The 19,830-nt window shown below is 32.3% G+C and overlaps 1 protein-coding gene across 32 annotated transcripts in view; it reads left to right on the forward strand.

The window, feature by feature from the left end:
- Positions 1–5,684, forward strand: part of LOC145283648 (dematin-like) — a 402,389-nt gene extending 396,705 nt beyond the window's left edge. For all 32 annotated transcript variants that reach the window (XM_080132618.1, XM_080132614.1, XM_080132621.1 and 29 more), the window contains 2 exons: positions 2,083–2,154; positions 5,003–5,684. In XM_080132618.1, coding sequence (XP_079988744.1) covers positions 2,083–2,154; positions 5,003–5,116 — 186 coding nt within the window. In that variant the 3' untranslated portion in view covers positions 5,117–5,684. The remainder of the gene's footprint in view (positions 1–2,082; positions 2,155–5,002) is intronic.
- The last annotated feature ends 14,146 nt before the right edge of the window (positions 5,685–19,830 follow it).

Consider the following 19,830-nt stretch of genomic DNA (forward strand, 5'->3'; position numbering starts at 1 on the left):
TAGATGTTATAAAGTAGACAGTAGGAGTCTACACGCAGAGGGCATAACTCCGAAACAAATATATTAGATTACTCATTCATAGCTGCAATATGTGTTGTCTATAGTGATAAACTTTTCTTTTTTTTTTTTTTTTTTTACTAACAACACAATAGCAGTTTTAATTTTCATATTTTTTGGATATATTACTATTTTCGACATGACAATTAATATGTAATATTGTTTTTGCTTAAAACAATATATTTAAAAAATCGATTTGTGGACTATATCTTTAAGCACCAAATTCTTAACCCAGGATTAACATTGTAAAATCAATTTGAAAATATATACATAAAAATATTAAAAAAATATATATCTTTGCAATATTAATATATATATTAATATATATATATATATATATATATATATATATATATGCGGTAGTTTTTTGTCTTACTTGTATACCAGAGACTGAACCAAAACTTCTTTCAAAACCATTCAGTATAGTGCTATTACTACCAAGCATCCATATCTACAAAAACACAGAAAAATGCATTCATATTTTAATAATCAACATCTGTACTATAAGTAAAAGGAAAGATTTAACAAAAATGCAGTTATACAAGAGACCTATTTTGTTTTAAATATATGCACAGTGTCATGCATTAGATTGAGTTATGGTTTGGCTTTGCATGCTCACACCTTGTCTTATAACTGCGTGGGTGTTAGAACACAACTGCACAGAATCCAAATCAATGTGTCAATGAGGTTTGGCATCAAAAATACAATTTAGATCAGTTCCAGTTTTGATCGCCTCTAGATAAGATGGGCCATCCTGTTCTCGTTGCTTGGCCACCAGCGCCTGACCTGCTAAAATGAAACTTCAGAATACAGTATTCGTTTATCGACAAGTCAGCTTACTGAACAATTATCATTGTGTTCCAGTATTCCCTTGAATAAAAAGTTGATACTTATTTAGTCGTGGAGACATTGGTCTTATTTATTAGAAGATAGAATAATGAAGAAAAAAGTTACTATTTCAACCAGATTCGGCCAGACAAGGCTAACTGTACTAAGAGTTCTGACTTTCTTATAACCAATCATCTAATCAACCACACACTAAAAACTAAAAATGAAAATTAGTTTGAAAATAGGCAATAATAAATTTCCTAAATGTGTTTGCTTACATTTTAGCAATGAAATATCAAATTAAAAATTAAAAAAAAAAAGAAGGAAATATATAGAATTACATTGTTGTTAAGAAATATATTTATTTCATTTGGTTTGAGTCATCTAGGCTGCCGTGCAAATATATTTACAAAGAAAAGAGGTAGATAAAAGAGTCAACAAATTTTTCAACCTTGCAACAACATGTATGTCTGGCTGAAATGAAACAGACATTTCATTTGAAACAGGAACATTTGGGTAAAAAGTGAAATATGGTCCAATAGCAGGTAGTTATCCTCCCAGGCATTAGCTCCTCCTTCACTATCTATAAAAACATTGGTATATTGCTGGTTATCTGCTACACTTCTATTAGGGAATGAATGTTCTTGAGTGTGATCACAACAAATTTTGCATTCACCCAGAGTGCCCTCCCCACACCTGGGCAAGCTAGATTCCCTCACATTATAAGAACCTCATATTTAATTTTGCTCAAGTGAAAAGGCAAGTAAATATATTTAAATAAACTGGTCTCCTCAAAAAGGAAAGAAAACTTTTCTTTTTTTTTTTTTTTTAAAGACACTCCTTCAACGTTTCTACTATCATAAATTGTAATTTCTGGAAATGAATGAAAATCCTTGTGTACTCTTGCTCAGAGCCCTGAGTCTATTGTTATTTATTTTTAAATCATATCATTTTCAAGTCATAAAAAAAAAATTCACGATACTATTGTAAAACTATAATGCAATAAATTAACAATTGGATTCCACATTTAAAAAAAAAATACTCAAAAGTTTGTTGATTTTGGCCTCTTTTCAATTGGATTGCTTGATGGAAAAATATAAAAACACCGCATTTATAACATAAGATATCTTTCTTCGCTTTTTTATTTCGCCTCTGTCGACTCACATAACTTATAATATTTTAATTTTGTTTTTGTAGGTTTATGATTATGAACGTTTGAAAATTACCAACTTTGACTTACCAAAAGATGTGGACAGAAATTGTCTGGAGGTTAGTACTACTTTCTCGTCACTTTCTTGTGTTGAATATTTCTCCTGTATACATTAGTGATAGGACAATTCCAATATTTTTGCGAATTCCCATACAATTACAGATTCAGTTCTAAATTACCAATTCCGATTCTTTAAAAATCTGAATATGTAGCTGAAAGCAGAAAGAGTTGAAACTTTTAACTCAGTGTTGTACTTGGCCAGCACACGAGGCTTTTCTCTTCTATGTCTCACTCGCTTCTTTGCTCAAGCAGCAGTTGTACTTTTCATCTCATTCTTCACAATTGACAAGGAACTCGCGTGAACGAGATAACGTCTATCAAAAACAAAAAGAAGAAACGTCTGTTTATGTTGCTACCTTGAATTTGCACTCGTCTTATTTTTGTATCTAAAAGTGCCAGTGCTTCTCTACAGTGAGAACATACCAACCGTGGGCCTTTATTGCTATGACTCTCCACATCATTATCACACCCTTCCCTGATCTCATAATCACACAGGTGGCATCCCAGCCACGGTCATTTTTGTCAAGTACTCGTTCGCAGAAGTAGGGGCTTACTCAGGTGCATGTGCTTCAACTTCTGTCTTGTGAAAATTGTCTATTTCATTGTCGTATACCAAACTCTGACCTGTTGTCCGAAGATGCTGTCAGAATCTTCTGATGAGAGGACACTGTAGCAGGGGCACAAGTCCTTGTCGTGTCAAGGCAGCCTATCCACCAGAATGCACTATGAATTAATTATCTCAGTTATCTAACCCTGACCAAATTTTGTCGTACAGGGACTTTCCGGTGCTTTCGACCACATGCATTCTTCAACCTGGTAGAAACTATGCTCAGGATCTGCTGATGATTACTTTCAATTTTGTAACTGTAAATGATGTTGGCTGGTGTAGTCAAATATGAGTCACTGTCTTTTTGGAGGGGGTCACATTGTACATACCAGTAGACAGCCTCTGATATGGAACAGACACATAAGTATTCATGTTTTCATTAAAACATTTTGTCAAATTAAAGAAGTATTTTATTTTCTTGGAAGAAATAAATTTGTTTTGGACTTTTAAAGAAATAAATTTATGACCCCCCCCCACACACACACACTGCTTCACTCTCCTAACAAAAAAAAACAAAAAAACAGTTAAAATATGTTACTTTTAAGTGTGGAATGATTACACCAGGTTAGTTTAGTAATAACTCTTTAATTCTTTCCATGATGTCACTCAAAAACTCTTATGGACCCTCCTCATTATTATATAACAACGTTTGGAAGTATTTTTAGATGTGAAGAATTATTTGGATTACTGTTCACATCTTAGAAGTTATTCTCACATTTCAACTGATGGAACCTTTGACCTTTTTCAGGTGCACCTTTCAGAATTTATTACCCAGCTCTTTATCATGCCACGTTTGATACAATTGCACCTAAAGAAGGTCGGAGGTTACATTGACTGAAATGTTGGATTATCTTGATTACTATTTTCATCTTAAACTAAAAGTAGATTCTTCCCATTCCGTCAGCCATGATTGGGTAGAAAATTCAATTATTTTATGTTATGTTTAAAATTTCATACAGTTTTCCAAGTTAAACAAGACATAGCCTTAAGAAGGTCAGGGGTTACAATCGGCCAAAATGTGAAAATATTAAATATTAATGGGATTAATTAATAATACAAATATCTTCCGTTTCTTGCCTATTATAATAAAGTCATAGTCCTGTCTGTTTGTTCACAATTTTATCAATACAAAAAATACATTGTTTCACAAATTAATTTCTATACATACTATTTATTCAAAGAAAATCTACGTTCAAGAAATAACCTCATTTGCATATTACATTAAAGTAATAATTTGGGCTATGTTATTAATGGTTTGTTGTAATAAAATCGTTTTAATTGATCTATTTAGATGTTATTTAAAGTTGATTTAATTTACTTTTTATTTAATTTATATTTGATCATTATTAGCCTACACCAGTTGCTTGTAAACACAGATGTAAGTTTAAGCTGTAAGAGTTTTTCCCTTTAAGCTATTTCCCATTTGATTTTCATAGACAAAAATTTATGTATTTTATGCTTCCATACATCCGACATGTGATCCACTGTCATGAAACTCATAACAACTTAGGATATTCAGTGTATCTTAAATAGTTTGTGACTAAACCTTCCGCCTGCCAATATTTTTCAACCTTACAGCACTGGGTATATACAGCTAGCTTGATATATAAAGTTTAAAAAAAAAAAAAAAGGAAGGAAAATGTAGTTTCTGTTTATTTATAGGGATCAGTTAGGTTTCAAGGGTCCCAGAAAATAAGCCAATATGAAAGTTATGAATTCGGGTCTACACCACTTTCTTCCTGTTGACCTGCGTATTCTATAAACAAACAAATAATAAGCCTGGGGTGTTTAGTTTTTCAATTAATATATAGCAAGGTTTATTTTAAGAAAACAAAAGGGAGAATATTAAATATTTATTTTTTATTTATACTTTTTTTTAAGGTCAAGGACAGTTCTCAAATAGACATTTTTTGTCTATAACACAATCCAATATTTAAACATTTTTTGTAAAACATTTTACTTTTTGCCTATAAGCAAAATGTAATATCTATTCTGATAGAACACTTCATTTTTTTTCTCCTCGTTCCGTGATGGAGAAATCCTTTCAGACTGAGGCAATTTAAATTTTTTGTTTAGTACTCTCATTTATTTGTTTACCGATGCCATGTGTGTCGAAAGTCAACCGGTGTAGACCTGAAGTTGTAGTTTCATTTTGCTTATTTTCTAAGGTTCTTGAAAGCTAATTGATCATTTATAGCCTTTGTTTGTATTCTTAATTTTTTTTGTTTTTCTTCTTGTAGATTCATCTCTCTAAAGATGATTTTCACAGACTCTTTAGGATGGGGCAAGAAGAATTTTACCGACTTGCAGAATGGAAACGCAACGATTTGAAGCGAAGGCTGCATTTATATTAATTTGCAAACATTTCTTGCGCTCTTTGACCCCTACCCTCCACGTTTCTGTGTGATGCCAGTGCTATTTTTTGCTGAAGGATGGACAGACGGTTGTAATTCTCCACTCCTCCCCCTCTCCACCAACCCTTCTTCTTAGGTGTAGTTGAATTAAATATACTGGATATCTGGCTTGGTTTAAAAGACCTTTCAAAAAAAAAAAAATATAAAAAACACATCATGTTCAGTAACAGCTGCAGCTGCTATTATTACTATTTATACCAGTGTTTTACTACTACTACTACTACTACACAGCTTACTGGTTGGACCTTTTCCAGGTGGTCTTTCATTGCTCATTGCACAATTTATCTAATTAGGATTTAAAACTTATTTGATAAATCTGTGACCACATCATCATCTGTCTTCTTTCTTCCTACTCTTTCCTTTCATTCTGATGCTATAGCCTACAAAGAATCTTTCAGTGTCCAGTTGCCATAGGCAACCAATAAGAAAAAAAATTATCATGCAAAAAAAAAAAGGAAAAATTGCTTTATACTACAGTCATTAAACATTGCCTTGGAAAAAAAAAAAACACTTTTTAGATGGCTTACTTACCTCCCTTCCTTGTTACTCTCTAGTCTTGACTGTTTGCAGCCCTAAAAGAATCACTCACACAGAGTACCTTCCCTTCTGCCTCGCCCCCTACCAAAAAAAAAATAATAAAATGGGTGAACGTATGAGACGCATCCCAACTACCTTTGGAAAAAAAAAAAAAAAAAAAAAATTAACGATTTTTTTAATTCTACAGAATACAATTGATTAAACACAATTTTCAGAATAAATTTAAAAAAAAAAAAAAAAAAACGATTTGTTTATTTTATTTTTATTTTTTTTAGTTAAAGGTGCAGTTTTTTTTTTTATATTTAAGTTTGATGTAAAATGATTGCCCCAGCTCGAAATTCCGAAAAGACGTTTAAATGATCAACAAAAAAAAAGAGGCAGACCATTTGATCTTAAACTTAAATAGAAGACTGAACTCTCATTCTAAAAAATGTCAAAAATGTTTTAAAATCTGAAAAATTTGGTGTTTAATCAATGGCATTCCGTAGAACCTTCATAAAAAATTTGGTAGAAAAACAATGTTGGAGCGGAGAGACTCGTCGTATAGATGTTCCCCCAAAAATGCATTTGTGTGCAAAGACTTGTGAAGGGAGATAATTTTCTTTATTCTGACTTACTGTACTTGCTTTTTCTCCTCCCCAAACAGTCTTTTGTAAGAACATTCGGTTCTTTTTATATGACAGAGGCACATTCAAAAATTAAATGTTTCTTTTAGTTTAGAAGCACAAATGAACCATCATACTTTGCTTTAATTCATGCCAGAATTTACTTTTTAATAAACAATTTAAAAGCATCAAAATCATTTTAGAATTTAAAACGCTCACAAAAAGTAAACATATGCCAAGCATTTTTTCCGTATTATTAATGGATTAAAATGGCTGACTTGTTTCCACATGTACATTGAAAATTCGAAAATGATTTTTAACTTTTTATGGTTTCTGATTTGAATTAAGTTTAAAGTAAAAAAAAAAAAAAAATAATAAAATATAGAGCATTAAGGTTTTTTATTTATGCTCTGAGACCGCCAAAGGAAAACTTCAATTTTTGCATGTTCTCTGTTGCATAAAAGAACCAAACATTTTTTAATATAATTTTATCTTTAATCTATTTTTGTCTCTTATCTCCATTCCTCATAATTGGAAACAAAAAGAAAGGGAAAAAAAAGAAAGAACAACAAAAAAAAAAACGTTTTTGAATTGGATTTGGAATTATTTTTCTAATTTTTTTTTTTTTTATTTTATTATTTCTTTTATTTAGGGGCATGCAATTTTTTTTTTTTTTTTTTTTACTTATTTTTTTTTTTTTTCTTTGGTCTGTAAGTGTGCCTTTCCTCTCACGATATCTTGAATTTATTTGACGAATAAACTTTTTTGTATAATTTGTTGCATATTATCTCTTAAGGGGGCAGAGGAGAAACTTGCATTAGTTTCTCTTCTTCCTAAGCTTCACCTTTCATGTAAACTTTCCTTTCAACCAAGCTCAAAAATAATAATAATCTGCCTTGTCTTTCCTTATCTGCTTTTGTGTGTTGGGACCTTTGTTTATACCTCGTATTCCACCCTCCTTTCCTTATCGATACTCATGCTCTTTCTCCTACCCCATTTCCTTTCTCATTCTCAATTTTATTATATATTCAAAGTAAAAACATGACAGATTTTTACTTTTTAAATCATGAATTTAATTATCAAAACGCAATTATTCATTTCCATTTTTAAATGACAAGGGTTAGAAAATAAGTTAAAAATTAACGATGACACGATTATAATAAACAAAAAATAATTGTCTACTTTCTGTTAGTATAAAACTTAAATAAACTTAAAATTTTTATTTTAGGGAAATGAAAAATTAATTTTTTTTTGTTTGTTTTAAAATAATTAAAATTTTTATTTTCTTTCCTGTTATTCTGCACAATATATTTAAATTTTTTCTTTACTTTTGTTGATTAGAGTTTGCTAGCAAACTGGATTTCTTCTAAAAATAAAAAAAACAAAATCTGTGATACATTTTTTTGTAGATTGAATTGTAATTCTTTGCGAGCTAAACAAAAGACAAACATTAATAAAAAGAAATTATTGAGTCGTGTTTCCTATTGTGATACCTAAAAATTACTGAGGAAAAGAAGTTAAAAAATAAGTTTAAGAAAACTGTTTTTGTTTTCACATTTCAAATTGTCTATAGTTCAATTATAGAGTAAAAACCATTAAGTCATCGTATAGATTCTTGATAAAATCGATTGATCTTAAATTGTGTTTGTTTTTTTTTTTGTTTTTTTTTTAGTCGCGAAATAAAATTGTGATTTACTTTTAAGAGTTTTTATATTTCACCTTTAAATAGAAGTTTGGATTTCTATAAAGACCATGTTTAATTGGTATTTATTATTAAATTATTCTCCCGCTGTGTTTTAATCTTTTTTACCGTTTCAGAATTTAATGGTTCCTCTTCTGGATGAATTTAGAAATAATTGTAAAAGAATCAATTTACAGATATTTTTGGAGTTTATGTCAATAAATGTTTAAGAGAATTCATTTTATATATTCTATGAGATTGTAGGTAATTATATATTGTGAATGAAAGCACCTGGTGTTATCTGAAAAAGACATTCTTATAGATTAGAAGATGAAAATGAAGCTTGTATGATAATTAGCATCTTTGTACACCAGAATGTGTTGACTTAATTTTCTTACAGAAATGAAAACCTTTTTTTTAGTTTATGATGTAAGTACATTTTTTTTTCAAGACTTTTTCTGGCCTTTGGATTCAGATCAAAGTGTAGTAGGACTGATTCATTCTCCCCACAATTTTGATTTCCTTTTGCCTCATTTGTTACAGTGTGTATTTTTCACTTTATAGCAAATAAATAATTCAAAGTATAGTAGCTGTTCTGTTCTCGGTTAAAGAAAGAGAAACCTTTCTTGATTAGGGGTAATTTTAATTTTTGTCCAATCAGAGTATCTCTATTTAGGGAGCTGGATATATCCCACATAAAGAAACAAACCGTGTATTTAACTTTTTTCCTCATGGTGAGACAACCAACCAAAGCAGCACTCACCCTAAGCAGGTTTCATGAGAATATCAAATTCACAGGCAGTCCTCAGTCACTTGTGTATCCCAGTCAAGGGAGGTGACGGCTGTAGGTTTTTGCAATACAGTGGAGAGGTGTCAGCATCTGATACTGACCAGGTTTAATATTGCTTAACCAGTGATCTAACAAGAACCAATGTGTCAAAGTGATTATGTGATATGTTCTGGAGAGGCAAGTAAATAAGGACACTTTTGTTTTATTTAGATAGCCTTGGTTACTAATTTGGACCCTAGTGATGACAGGTAGGATCTGAGAAAATTTTAAATATTATTAATATTAATAATTAATAAAAACAAAATATTAAATGTTATTATTATTGCAGAATTTTTAAAAATTTATTTTATTATTTAACCTTTATTGAATTTGAATTTTCTAATTGTTAACTATTAATTCCTATAACAGCCAACAAACATATAAACTTTCTCTTTTATAAAAATAAATATGAATTTTTTTTATGTTTAAAAAGTTGAATTGAGATTATTGATTAAGATGAGAGATGCCCAAAAAGGTACTGCATTATAATAATAAACAATGAAAGATTTGAAATGCCTTTTAACAAAGTGAATTTCTTTATTAAAAACTCGTTAATTAAAAATTTAAAAAATAAATAAAAAGTGACGAGCTTTGGATTTGCTCCTTTCAGCCATAGTAACGTAGAGAAACAGCTCGTTGTGCTTTTAAAATTAAAATAAGTAAAAGATGGCAGGATTTTTGGGGAGGAGCAGTTCTTTGTAAGGCTCAAGTTTTAAACATTTCTAACATTGACCCTGATTTGGCATTTTAAAAGTTTGATTTTTTGTTTTAAAGTAAATTAAAACGATTCCTGCAGATTCGCAGTTTTACTGAAGCTTCGTATTTTTTAAGCGAATTGGAGAAAAAAAAACATTTGAATCGTTAATTTTTCGCTAATCAAATTTGGACAAAAAAAACTCTTTCCTAGTCAATTAGAATCTCGGTGAAATATAATTGTAGTTTGTATTTTAATTTGGCTGTAAATCATGGAAGTCCAGATTAAATATCTTTTTTTATTATTTTAGTGAATTAAAATTGATTAGTTTAAAGATTAACTTTCTGTTGGATTTTGAATCAAGTTAGAAGCTGAATTCAATCATTTGTCTTTCATGTTCTAAGATTCATAACAAAATCCGTAATTGATGATTTTGAAACCCTTGTTCACTTCTCTCATTCCAACAGTAATTATAAGAAATATTTTCTTCTTTTAATTTTTTTTTTTGGGGGGGGGGCGTTTTTTTATCACCAGATAAATGCAATTAATGGGGAACTTTAACAAATTCCATGTAAAATCTTAGATTAACAAAGAGTAATTTTCATAGAGCATAAAAAATTTGTTAGATTCCGACAAGTGCTTACATTTTTTGTTGTTTATGCCAATTATATATAACATCTGTAAAACGTCAGTTACCTTTGCATGGTCTAGTGAGATACCCCGTCCAGTCTAAGCAACCCCATTTCAGTTTTTAGATCTTTATCAATAAAAAAGAAAAACAAAATTTTTTTTTTTTAAATAATAATAAAAAGTAATTCTATAAGAATAACTAGAAATTATAAAGAATTATTATTGAAATCACAAACCTCTTTTCCTTTTGCCTTTTCAAAATTAAATTTTTTTTTCCCGACTTCCTACTACAAATTTTACTAATTTTTTTAGGTTAGAAAACCAGTTTTTTTTTTTGTTTTTTTTTTTTATCCACCTAGAATTTTTCTTTTAATGTTTTTTTTTTATCTTGCAAAAAAATTGTTTCGTAAGTGATATTTTAATCTCCCTCTCTCTTTCACTTCCAATCTTCTTTCTCTTACTTGGAAATCTTTATCCTTCTTTTTCTGGTTCCCCAAATTTGTGTTCTGCCTGTTCTCTCCTTATCCCTCCCCTTGGCTGTCTGAAACTGCATGTGTCCACATTTTCTGGCTATCAGTAACTTCCACCCCCACCAAAAAAAAAAAAAAAAAAAAAAATCCAAACTTATTAACCCCATTCACGTTTAATTATTTGTGCTCCTACTAATTTCTGCAGAGTGTTTTCGATTGTGTGCGATAAGTTTTTGAATTCTGTTATTTTGTTTGGATGTCTTTGAAATCCTTAATTCACTCCTGCTCCTCCTCCTTACCTTTCTACTACTACTACTACTGTACAAATGTGTGATTATCGTGTGATTGGAAAGAACACAAAGGCCAACTGTCCATTTTGCCTTGCAGAAATAAAATTTTAAATTAAATCTAAAAAGACTTATTGTTATTCATTATATTTCTGTAAAAAAAATTCTTGCTTATTTTTGTTGAGCTTATAAAATTACTATCCATCATCATCATTGTTCACATAAGCTACCAACGACTTATATTCATAATTTTCCAGGCAATTTATGTAAAACGCCGAAAGTTGCCAACTAAAAGGTATATGATTTTTTTTTCATGGAAATGATGGCCAAATTTTTTCAACAAAAAATACTATTTTTGTTATTACAAAGATAATTAATTGAAAAATGAAAATAAATATTCTTTTTGTTATGAAGAAAACACAATGAATAATTATTGTACAATTAAAATCCAAATCAAGAAATAAAAACACTCATTGTAAGGTAAGTTTCATAAATATTTTTTGAATAACTGAGAACAAGCAAAAAAAAAATTTTTTTTTTTACCCAGATCTGCATAAATATCTATTCTTTTTTGTAATAAATAAATAGTAGCAAATAAAGGTTTTCTTAAATAACGTTGGCTGCTGTGATTCCATTAGCTCAGCATTTTACATAAATTGCCTTCAACGTCTCTATCAACTGCGCCGCGAGCCCCGAATCAACTGTTGAATGAAAACTACCAAAGCCATACTGAATATCATTAAAGAGGCCCAGACTTTCCAGAAAATATGACGATATTTAGTCAGATCAGATCAATCACCAGCATTTTTAAAGATGAGGAACAACAGAGGACTCCTTCCAACAAGAATGAAAATAAGGCTGAGACAAACAGATATTGAATAATTTCGAGAGGATAGACGTCAGTTCAGGTGAACAACAGGAATCAATTCAGGACTGAAAGTCTTAGATTGGTCAAGACCAGCAAAATTCTAGCAACCACCTTTGAAGTGATAATTACAGAATCAAGAGTCTGATCAGTTTTCGAAGGAAAATCTGGAAGAACAGTACCAGAATCGTCCATAAAAGAATTGTCAGCAAAGAGATCAGCCTTATCCTTAGAAGATGAAATGATTGAAGACCATTAAAAAGAGGAGGAATAGCAGATTTGACACTATTAATAATGTTATTATAAATTCTTCAAAAATCATGAGAGCCAACCTTTTGAGAGGAGATAGTCATAAATCCTTTAAGAATAGCTAGACTTAGCCTCAGACAGAAATTGCTAGCTCTTCTGTAGGATTGTTTAGAATCTTCAGAACCATCTCGATAATACTGATTGAAGTAATGATTACGATAGTCAATGTCAGAAGCACAATCATGAAAACCAGGGAGAAGAATAAGGTTTGGTTTGAAACTGACGATAAGCAATGAACATGTCAATTCCAACGAGAAGCCAAGTCAGTAACCTCCTTAGTAGCAGCATTCAAGACATACTAAAAATAGGACCAAGTTTGATTCCTTTGATTTGACTACTTCAAAAAACGTGTTGCGGTTTTACAATGTTTAATGTTTTTAAATATGCTTTTTAGAGAAGCATTTTTACAGAAATAAACATTGAATGTAATTTTTTTTTTTTTATATAAGTTAAAATAAATAAATGGATGTGATATTGAATGCATATCAAGGTCTACTAATAAATGGAAAAGAAAATGAATTCATGTTAACTTATTGTATTGCAATCCTTCATATTATAATACATTAAAGGAACATAATACAGGGTGACCCAAAAAAACAGGCCCCAAATCTAATTAGGCCCAGTTTCTTAGTGTTTTGTCCGAATGAAATGAAACTTTGGTCATAACTAGTTTATTATATTCAAAACATAACATCAAAACACAAGGGTCTTTGGCCTTTTTTTCTCCGTTCTACAGCATATGTTCTAGATGGCCTCCATTTAGCTCCATGCATTTCTTGAGGCGCAGCATGAAGTTATCCATGACGTTCTTACAGACTGAATTGGTAATGGCTCTCATCTCCTCCCTATTGGCTTCCTTGAGTTCCGTGATTGTTCTGGGTTTCCCTGTGTAGACTCTGTCCTTAAGATAGCCCCAAAGAAAAAAATATGGGGGGCTTAGGTCTGGACTATGGAGTGCCCGCTCAAAATCAGTCTTGAGACTGATCACTCAGCCTCCGAAGTTCTCTTTCAGTCAATCTCGGGACAGGTTTGAGGTGTGAGAACTTGCTCCGTCTTGCTGGAACCAGAACTTGCTCATGAGCGACGGGTAGATGGTCTGAAGCTCACTGGGAGGTTTTGAGGACCTCGACATACCGCTCCTTGATGACTATCACTGCTGCGCCAGATTCTTCGATGAAGATTGGTCCGATGATGCCTCTGGCCGAGATTGCAGCCCACACCGTGCACTTAGGAGAGTGCAGGGGGTTGGTGGTTACTTTATTGGGTCCAGAGGATCCCTAGAAGACATTTGACTTGGAGTTCGCCTTTCCATCAAGATGGAAGTCGGCTTCATTTGAGGTCCAAAGGAGGTTATGGAAACTTGGTGTCTCCTCGATCTTCCCGAGCATCTTGACTGCCATAGCCCTACTCTGCTTCTTGTCTGAGGCTGTAAGAGTCTGAAGTGTCTGTATTCTGATATCGTTTACCAGCACTCTCCTGCAAGTCTCACTGGACATACCGAGGGACTGACTTCACTTACGCACAGAGCGTTTCGGACTCTGCTGGAGAGACTCTCTCACTCTTTCAACCAGCTCGGCTGTTCGCTTCTTGGGATGTCTCGAGTGGCTTGGATGGTTCTCTCTGGCAGCATTGAGGTCCCATACTTCTCAAAGTGGTCCACCCAGTTCTGAATTCTGCTTTTGGATGGAGCCTTTTCACATTCGAACTGACACATGAAACTGTCCTGGATTTTCTTAAACGAGCCTGTCTTGTAGTAAAATTTAACGCAGTGTATTCTTTGTCCCAGCTCCCACTGGTGTATTGGTGTTCTCACAGTCGTTGATTCTGCCATGTCCTGTAAAATAAGGGCAATCGGTGAATAAATAATGGAGATATCGCATAAAGTGTACACGGGGCCCGGTTTTTTTTTTGGGGGGGGGGTGGAGTCACTCTGTATTAGCCGGGTTTTTCAGATTGAATAAAGGAACACAATTTTGTGGGGCCTTCAAATTAACTAACCCTGTCTACTTCCAGGGACTTTCAAAGCTGGAACTCGTTTGTATGGGTAACTATGCGATTTTGTCCAATTACATGTTTTTAAAAATTGGACACTAAAATGACCGTATTTCCTTTTCACATAGAATATTGCTTGTTCAATTCCAGTCCAAGGCACAACATTAACATTTTCTTTGTGCTGTTTCAAATATTTACCATTTTGATTCGCTTAGAGTTCCAAATTAATTACTAAATTCAGTAGATTATAAAATTTTTAAATATTATAATCAAGCTCTGAAAATAAAATTTATGATTTTCCTCATCAGCATATAGACTTTATTAATTTCACTTCTGATAATTCCAGTAGATATAAAAACTAGCAAAGAGAACTTTGCATTGCAGTGAGGAGATAGAAGTGAAATAAAAGATAGTTAAAATTTAACAATAAGTTGTCATGTGTTTAACTGCATGATACATTGGAAGAATCTTTATTACAAAGCTTTTTTTTTTCTTTTTTCACACAGAAATCACCACTTATCAAGGCCCAGAGGCCACTGAAGGATAAGGTTTAATGAGTATACATTAGTCAATGTGATTGTAGCGTAGTAAACATAAGTAGTGGGAATTTTGTAAATTGGATTACTTAGGGGGATGGTTCATCAAGAACTTGTTTATGCTAAACTTGAAAACAATTAGATTGTAGTCAGCTGGAAAGCAGGCAATTGGAAGAGAGTTCCATGGGCGTGCAGTTCTAAGAAAGAAGCTTTGTTCATGGAATCTATATTTAGGTTTAGGCACAGATAAAGAGCGTGGGAAATTATTGATAGTGGTTTTGGCTAGACAAGTCTTTTTCGTGAAAGTTTGGTGAGGGGGGACCATAGATGGAAGCTCAGACGAGCACTTGCCATGAAAATAACAATAATGCAAAGACAGACTCGCAATGTCTCTTCTGTGGGAAAGAGGCTGCAGGGAAGAAAAAATGGCTGTAAGTATCAACAGCCATCAAACTATGGTTAATAGTCTGTTACTGAACAGCCATGTTTTATTGAACTGTTTATTGCTGTTCTTGTGAACTGTTCTTTGGTTTAAACACCCACCACATTTCTATGTATACGCAAAATGTTACATAGACGGTTATTTGCTTTATACATTTACGAACACTACTCTGACATTGTGTGTATATATTATAAATGCATAATTATAACTAGTATATACTCAGTATGTAACAATCTTATGTATCTAAACTTTACCAACATCCTGTAACATATATATATATATATATATATATTTCAGAGGAAACATAATTTAATTTAAATACCAAAAAAAAAAAAAACAAAGAAATGGGCAGGTGAAATTAAAATTTTCCCTAAGGCCTTATCGTCTGACCCTCTAAGAGGAAACGTCAGAATGATAGATTAAAAACTAAGAAAACGAATGAGGGAAGAGGGGAATTTTGGTTACAGTTGGAAGAACAGTGGAGAAAAAAAAAAAGAAAAAAAAAAAAAAATCTCACTGTTCAGGTGGTTTTAAATCAATAAATATCTCCAACTGATGTCTAAGAATCTTTTGTCTACACAGGCTAGGTCGAGAGTTGTTAATAACTAACGCCTCAATGATATTGAGATGATAGTTCGACCTAGCACTGTATAAAACAGAAAACCACCCATCGGAATATTGATCGGCACACCTATTTATACTCAACAGGTGATCGCCGATGGCAGACTCATGAGCCTGGGAGTGCCCGGATGCTCTCGAAACCTGGTGTAGTCGAATATCCCGAGGGATATGTTGGGATATTCTCATTTCTAATCTTTGGGACGTTTTGCCAACGTAGTCAGCTCCACACTGACAAACGAATTTATAAACAACAGAGTTCTTTTGAATGGTTGGCAAAACATCTTTACGAAAAGAAGAGAAAAAGGTTCGAGTTGTGTAAACTACTCTAAGCATAGTAGCTGGAAAACATCGTTGAGTAACAGAAGAAATCCTTTTAACAATATGAAGGCCATCAGGACCCAACCATGGTAATTTTAGATAAATGGGACAACGTGATGGACCAATATGTTTACCGCTATTAAATGTAGTAATTTTACGTTCAATAGTAGATTTTATCTGCTGGCTTACAATTTTGCATTCCTCCCCCTTCTGTTGATAAAATCTCAGTATTTAGTGAAATTGAATTATTGTATACTCAATTAAAACACCATTCGCCTATCTCTACTGATGAATTAACTAGTGTTAAAATTCAGTTGGGCGAATTAGGTCGGAGGTTTTCTGCCATAAATACTAAATCTAGTGATTTTATTTGGCAGAAAAATCATTTTGAAGCTGCAAAATTAATTAGGTCTAATCCCGACATTTACCTTTCTCGCCCGGATAAAGGATCGGGCGTTGTTATACTTAACAAAACGGATTATATCTCCAAAATGTTACAAATCTTGGACGATAAAAGTAAGTTTCTCCGTTTGGGTGATTTATGCCATGATGATACTTTTCGTATGGAAATAAAAATCCAGAAAAGATTTCTTCAACTTCATAAAAGCGGATTTATTTCTAAGGAGATCTATGATAGAATCCGACCCATCGGTTCTCAAAGGCCTAGAATGTACGGTTTACCCAAGGTCCATAAACCCAACATTCCTTTGCGACCCATTTTATCTATGTTGGGTTCTGCACAACACGAACTTGGTAAATGGCTAGTTGACCTTCTTAAACCTGTGCTTTCTTTTTATTCGGTCCATTGTATCTCTGATTCTTTTCAATTCGTATCTCAGATACAAAAATTACCTTTATCTAAAAATACCGAGTTCTTGGCTTCCTTTGATATTAATAGTCTTTATACTAATATACCTTTGGATGAAACCATTGGTATTTGTGCTGACTATCTATACCGTGGCCCCTTAAAATCTCCACAATTTCCTGAACGAATTTTTGTTGAACTAATGGAACTTGCTACTAAATCAGTCTCCTTTAGTTTCAACAACATTATGTACCGTCAAATTGATGGGATATCAATGGGTAGCCCTCTGGGTCCTTCGTTAGCCAACATTTTCGTTGGATTTTTGGAAAACGAATTATTTTCCAAAATTATTAAGCCAGCATTCTACACACGCTACGTTGATGATACTTTTGCATGCTTTCCCTCTCGTAGCGAAGCTGAACAGTTTCTTCGTCTTCTTTGCAACCTGCATCCATCTTTACAATTTACTATGGAGGTTGAAGACTGTAGCTCTCTCCCATTCCTCGACGTTCGTGTTTCTAAAGTTGGTACTACGTTTGAGACCTCTGTTTATAGAAAACCTACATTTACAGGGCTCTATCTTAATTGGTTTTCTTTTGCCCCTCAGTCTAGAAAAATAAACCTCATTAGCGCTCTTACGCATCGTGCACTTATGATTTGTTCACCAAACCGTCTTGATACGGAACTTAGTGAAATTACAACTATTTTTCTTAATAATGGATATCCCATTAATATAATAAAATCTACTATTGAACGTAAAATTACTACATTTAATAGCGGTAAACATATTGGTCCATCACGTTGTCCCATTTATCTAAAATTACCATGGTTGGGTCCTGATGGCCTTCATATTGTTAAAAGGATTTCTTCTGTTACTCAACGATGTTTTCCAGCTACTATGCTTAGAGTAGTTTACACAACTCGAACCTTTTTCTCTTCTTTTCGTAAAGATGTTTTGCCAACCATTCAAAAGAACTCTGTTGTTTATAAATTCGTTTGTCAGTGTGGAGCTGACTACGTTGGCAAAACGTCCCAAAGATTAGAAATGAGAATATCCCAACATATCCCTCGGGATATTCGACTACACCAGGTTTCGAGAGCATCCGGGCACTCCCAGGCTCATGAGTCTGCCATCGGCGATCACCTGTTGAGTATAAATAGGTGTGCCGATCAATATTCCGATGGGTGGTTTTCTGTTTTATACAGTGCTAGGTCGAACTATCATCTCAATATCATTGAGGCGTTAGTTATTAACAACTCTCGACCTAGCCTGTGTAGACAAAAGATTCTTAGACATCAGTTGGAGATATTTATTGATTTAAAACCACCTGAACAGTGAGATTTTTTTTTTTTTTTTTTTTTTTTTTTTTTTTCTTTCTCCACTGTTCTTCCAACTGTAACCAAAATTCCCCTCTTCCCTCATTCGTTTTCTTAGTTTTTAATCTATCATTCTGACGTTTCCTCTTAGAGGGTCAGACGATAAGGCCTTAGGGAAAATTTTAATTTCACCTGCCCATTTCTTTGTTTTTTTTTTTGGTATTTAAATTAAATTATGTTTCCTCTGAAATTTCTCCTTCCATTCTGTTGTACCAAAAATTTACTTATATATATATATATATATATATATATATATATATATTTCTTTTTGTACAACAAAGTTGTAACCTAAAACAAATAGTGTTAAAAATGTGATTTCATATTTTTTTATGAGATTGAAGGATATTTCAAATTACAATATTAAGCAAACTGTTTACTTTTACCTTTACTTTGTAACTGGCAGGCCACCCAGCATTGCCTGGTCGTAAATATGCTTAAATATGATATTTTGATTAATGCACATTTTGAATTATTATAATATATTGAACCCAATATATAGTAATGATTTAAAAAGTTTTTTAAAAACATTGTGTGCCACCACCAAGAATCAAAACCAAAATATTTAGCTTACAATTTACTTTTTCCTTTGATGTTAATGCCTGAGCTATGAACACATATTTGCTGCAAGGCTAAAGATTAAAACATGAACCAATAGCTATTACATTATGCATGCGTATTCATAATGCCATCGTTCGACCTTCACCATACAAATTCCATTTCTTTAATTTTCACACATTTGCACCGATTTTCTCCAGCTAAAACCCAAATATAAAGTTATGCATGAGTTCGAATACCCTATATATTAAGTTTCATCTATAGCCCAAAAACTGACAGAGGAGTTTGGTAGGCAAAATTTTTTAAACAAATATATATATATATATATAGAGAGAGAGAGAGAGAAAGAGTTTTGTGTTTACTATAAACTTTTTACGCAAATATTACGCAAGTATAAATCGTGTAGAATATCTGTATGAATATAATTACACGTAATAGTTAACTAAAGATGATCATCCCATTAGAAAACCGAAAAAAAACTAGTTGGGAATTAATTAAAATGAATGTTTAAAATAATATGCAAATTAGCTAGATCTTTTGCAGATGAATGCAATTCCATGACCCATATATAACAAAGTTGCATTTTCTTTTTAAATACTAATAGAAAAAAAGTTTTTAATATGAATATCAATACACATACACACACAAAACAAGTCAAATTTATAGGAGTATAGTTTGACAAAATTAGGACCCTGGGCAATGCCAGATAACTGTGCTAGTTATATTATTGAAAATAAATAGATAAGACATGTTATATTTCCACAGTGGCTTTTGTTCCCCCTCCCCCTACAGTAGCTAAACAGCCATTGTTGATCCATCTTACACCATGAAACTAATTATTGTATGATAAGGATGATAAATGGCTAGTTATATGTAATTTGATTAGACTGGTTTGTGTGGGGAAAAAAACAAATGAGCCAGACATAAATCTAAGTGTCGCAATCTAATTTAGAGGTGCTGATTTCAAATATCATATCCACTTTTCACTCATCACTTTTGATTTACATAGTAGACATTTATAAGTGTATATTCAAAAGATTTAAATGTTTCGGTAATAAATTATGTAAATAAATGTTTCAGACCAAATTCTAACAAAAACTT

This window comes from Euprymna scolopes, chromosome 8 (assembly GCF_053919585.1).
Source record: "Euprymna scolopes isolate OS-2025 chromosome 8, ASM5391958v1, whole genome shotgun sequence".
NCBI classification, from domain to species: Eukaryota; Metazoa; Mollusca; class Cephalopoda; order Sepiida; family Sepiolidae; genus Euprymna; species Euprymna scolopes.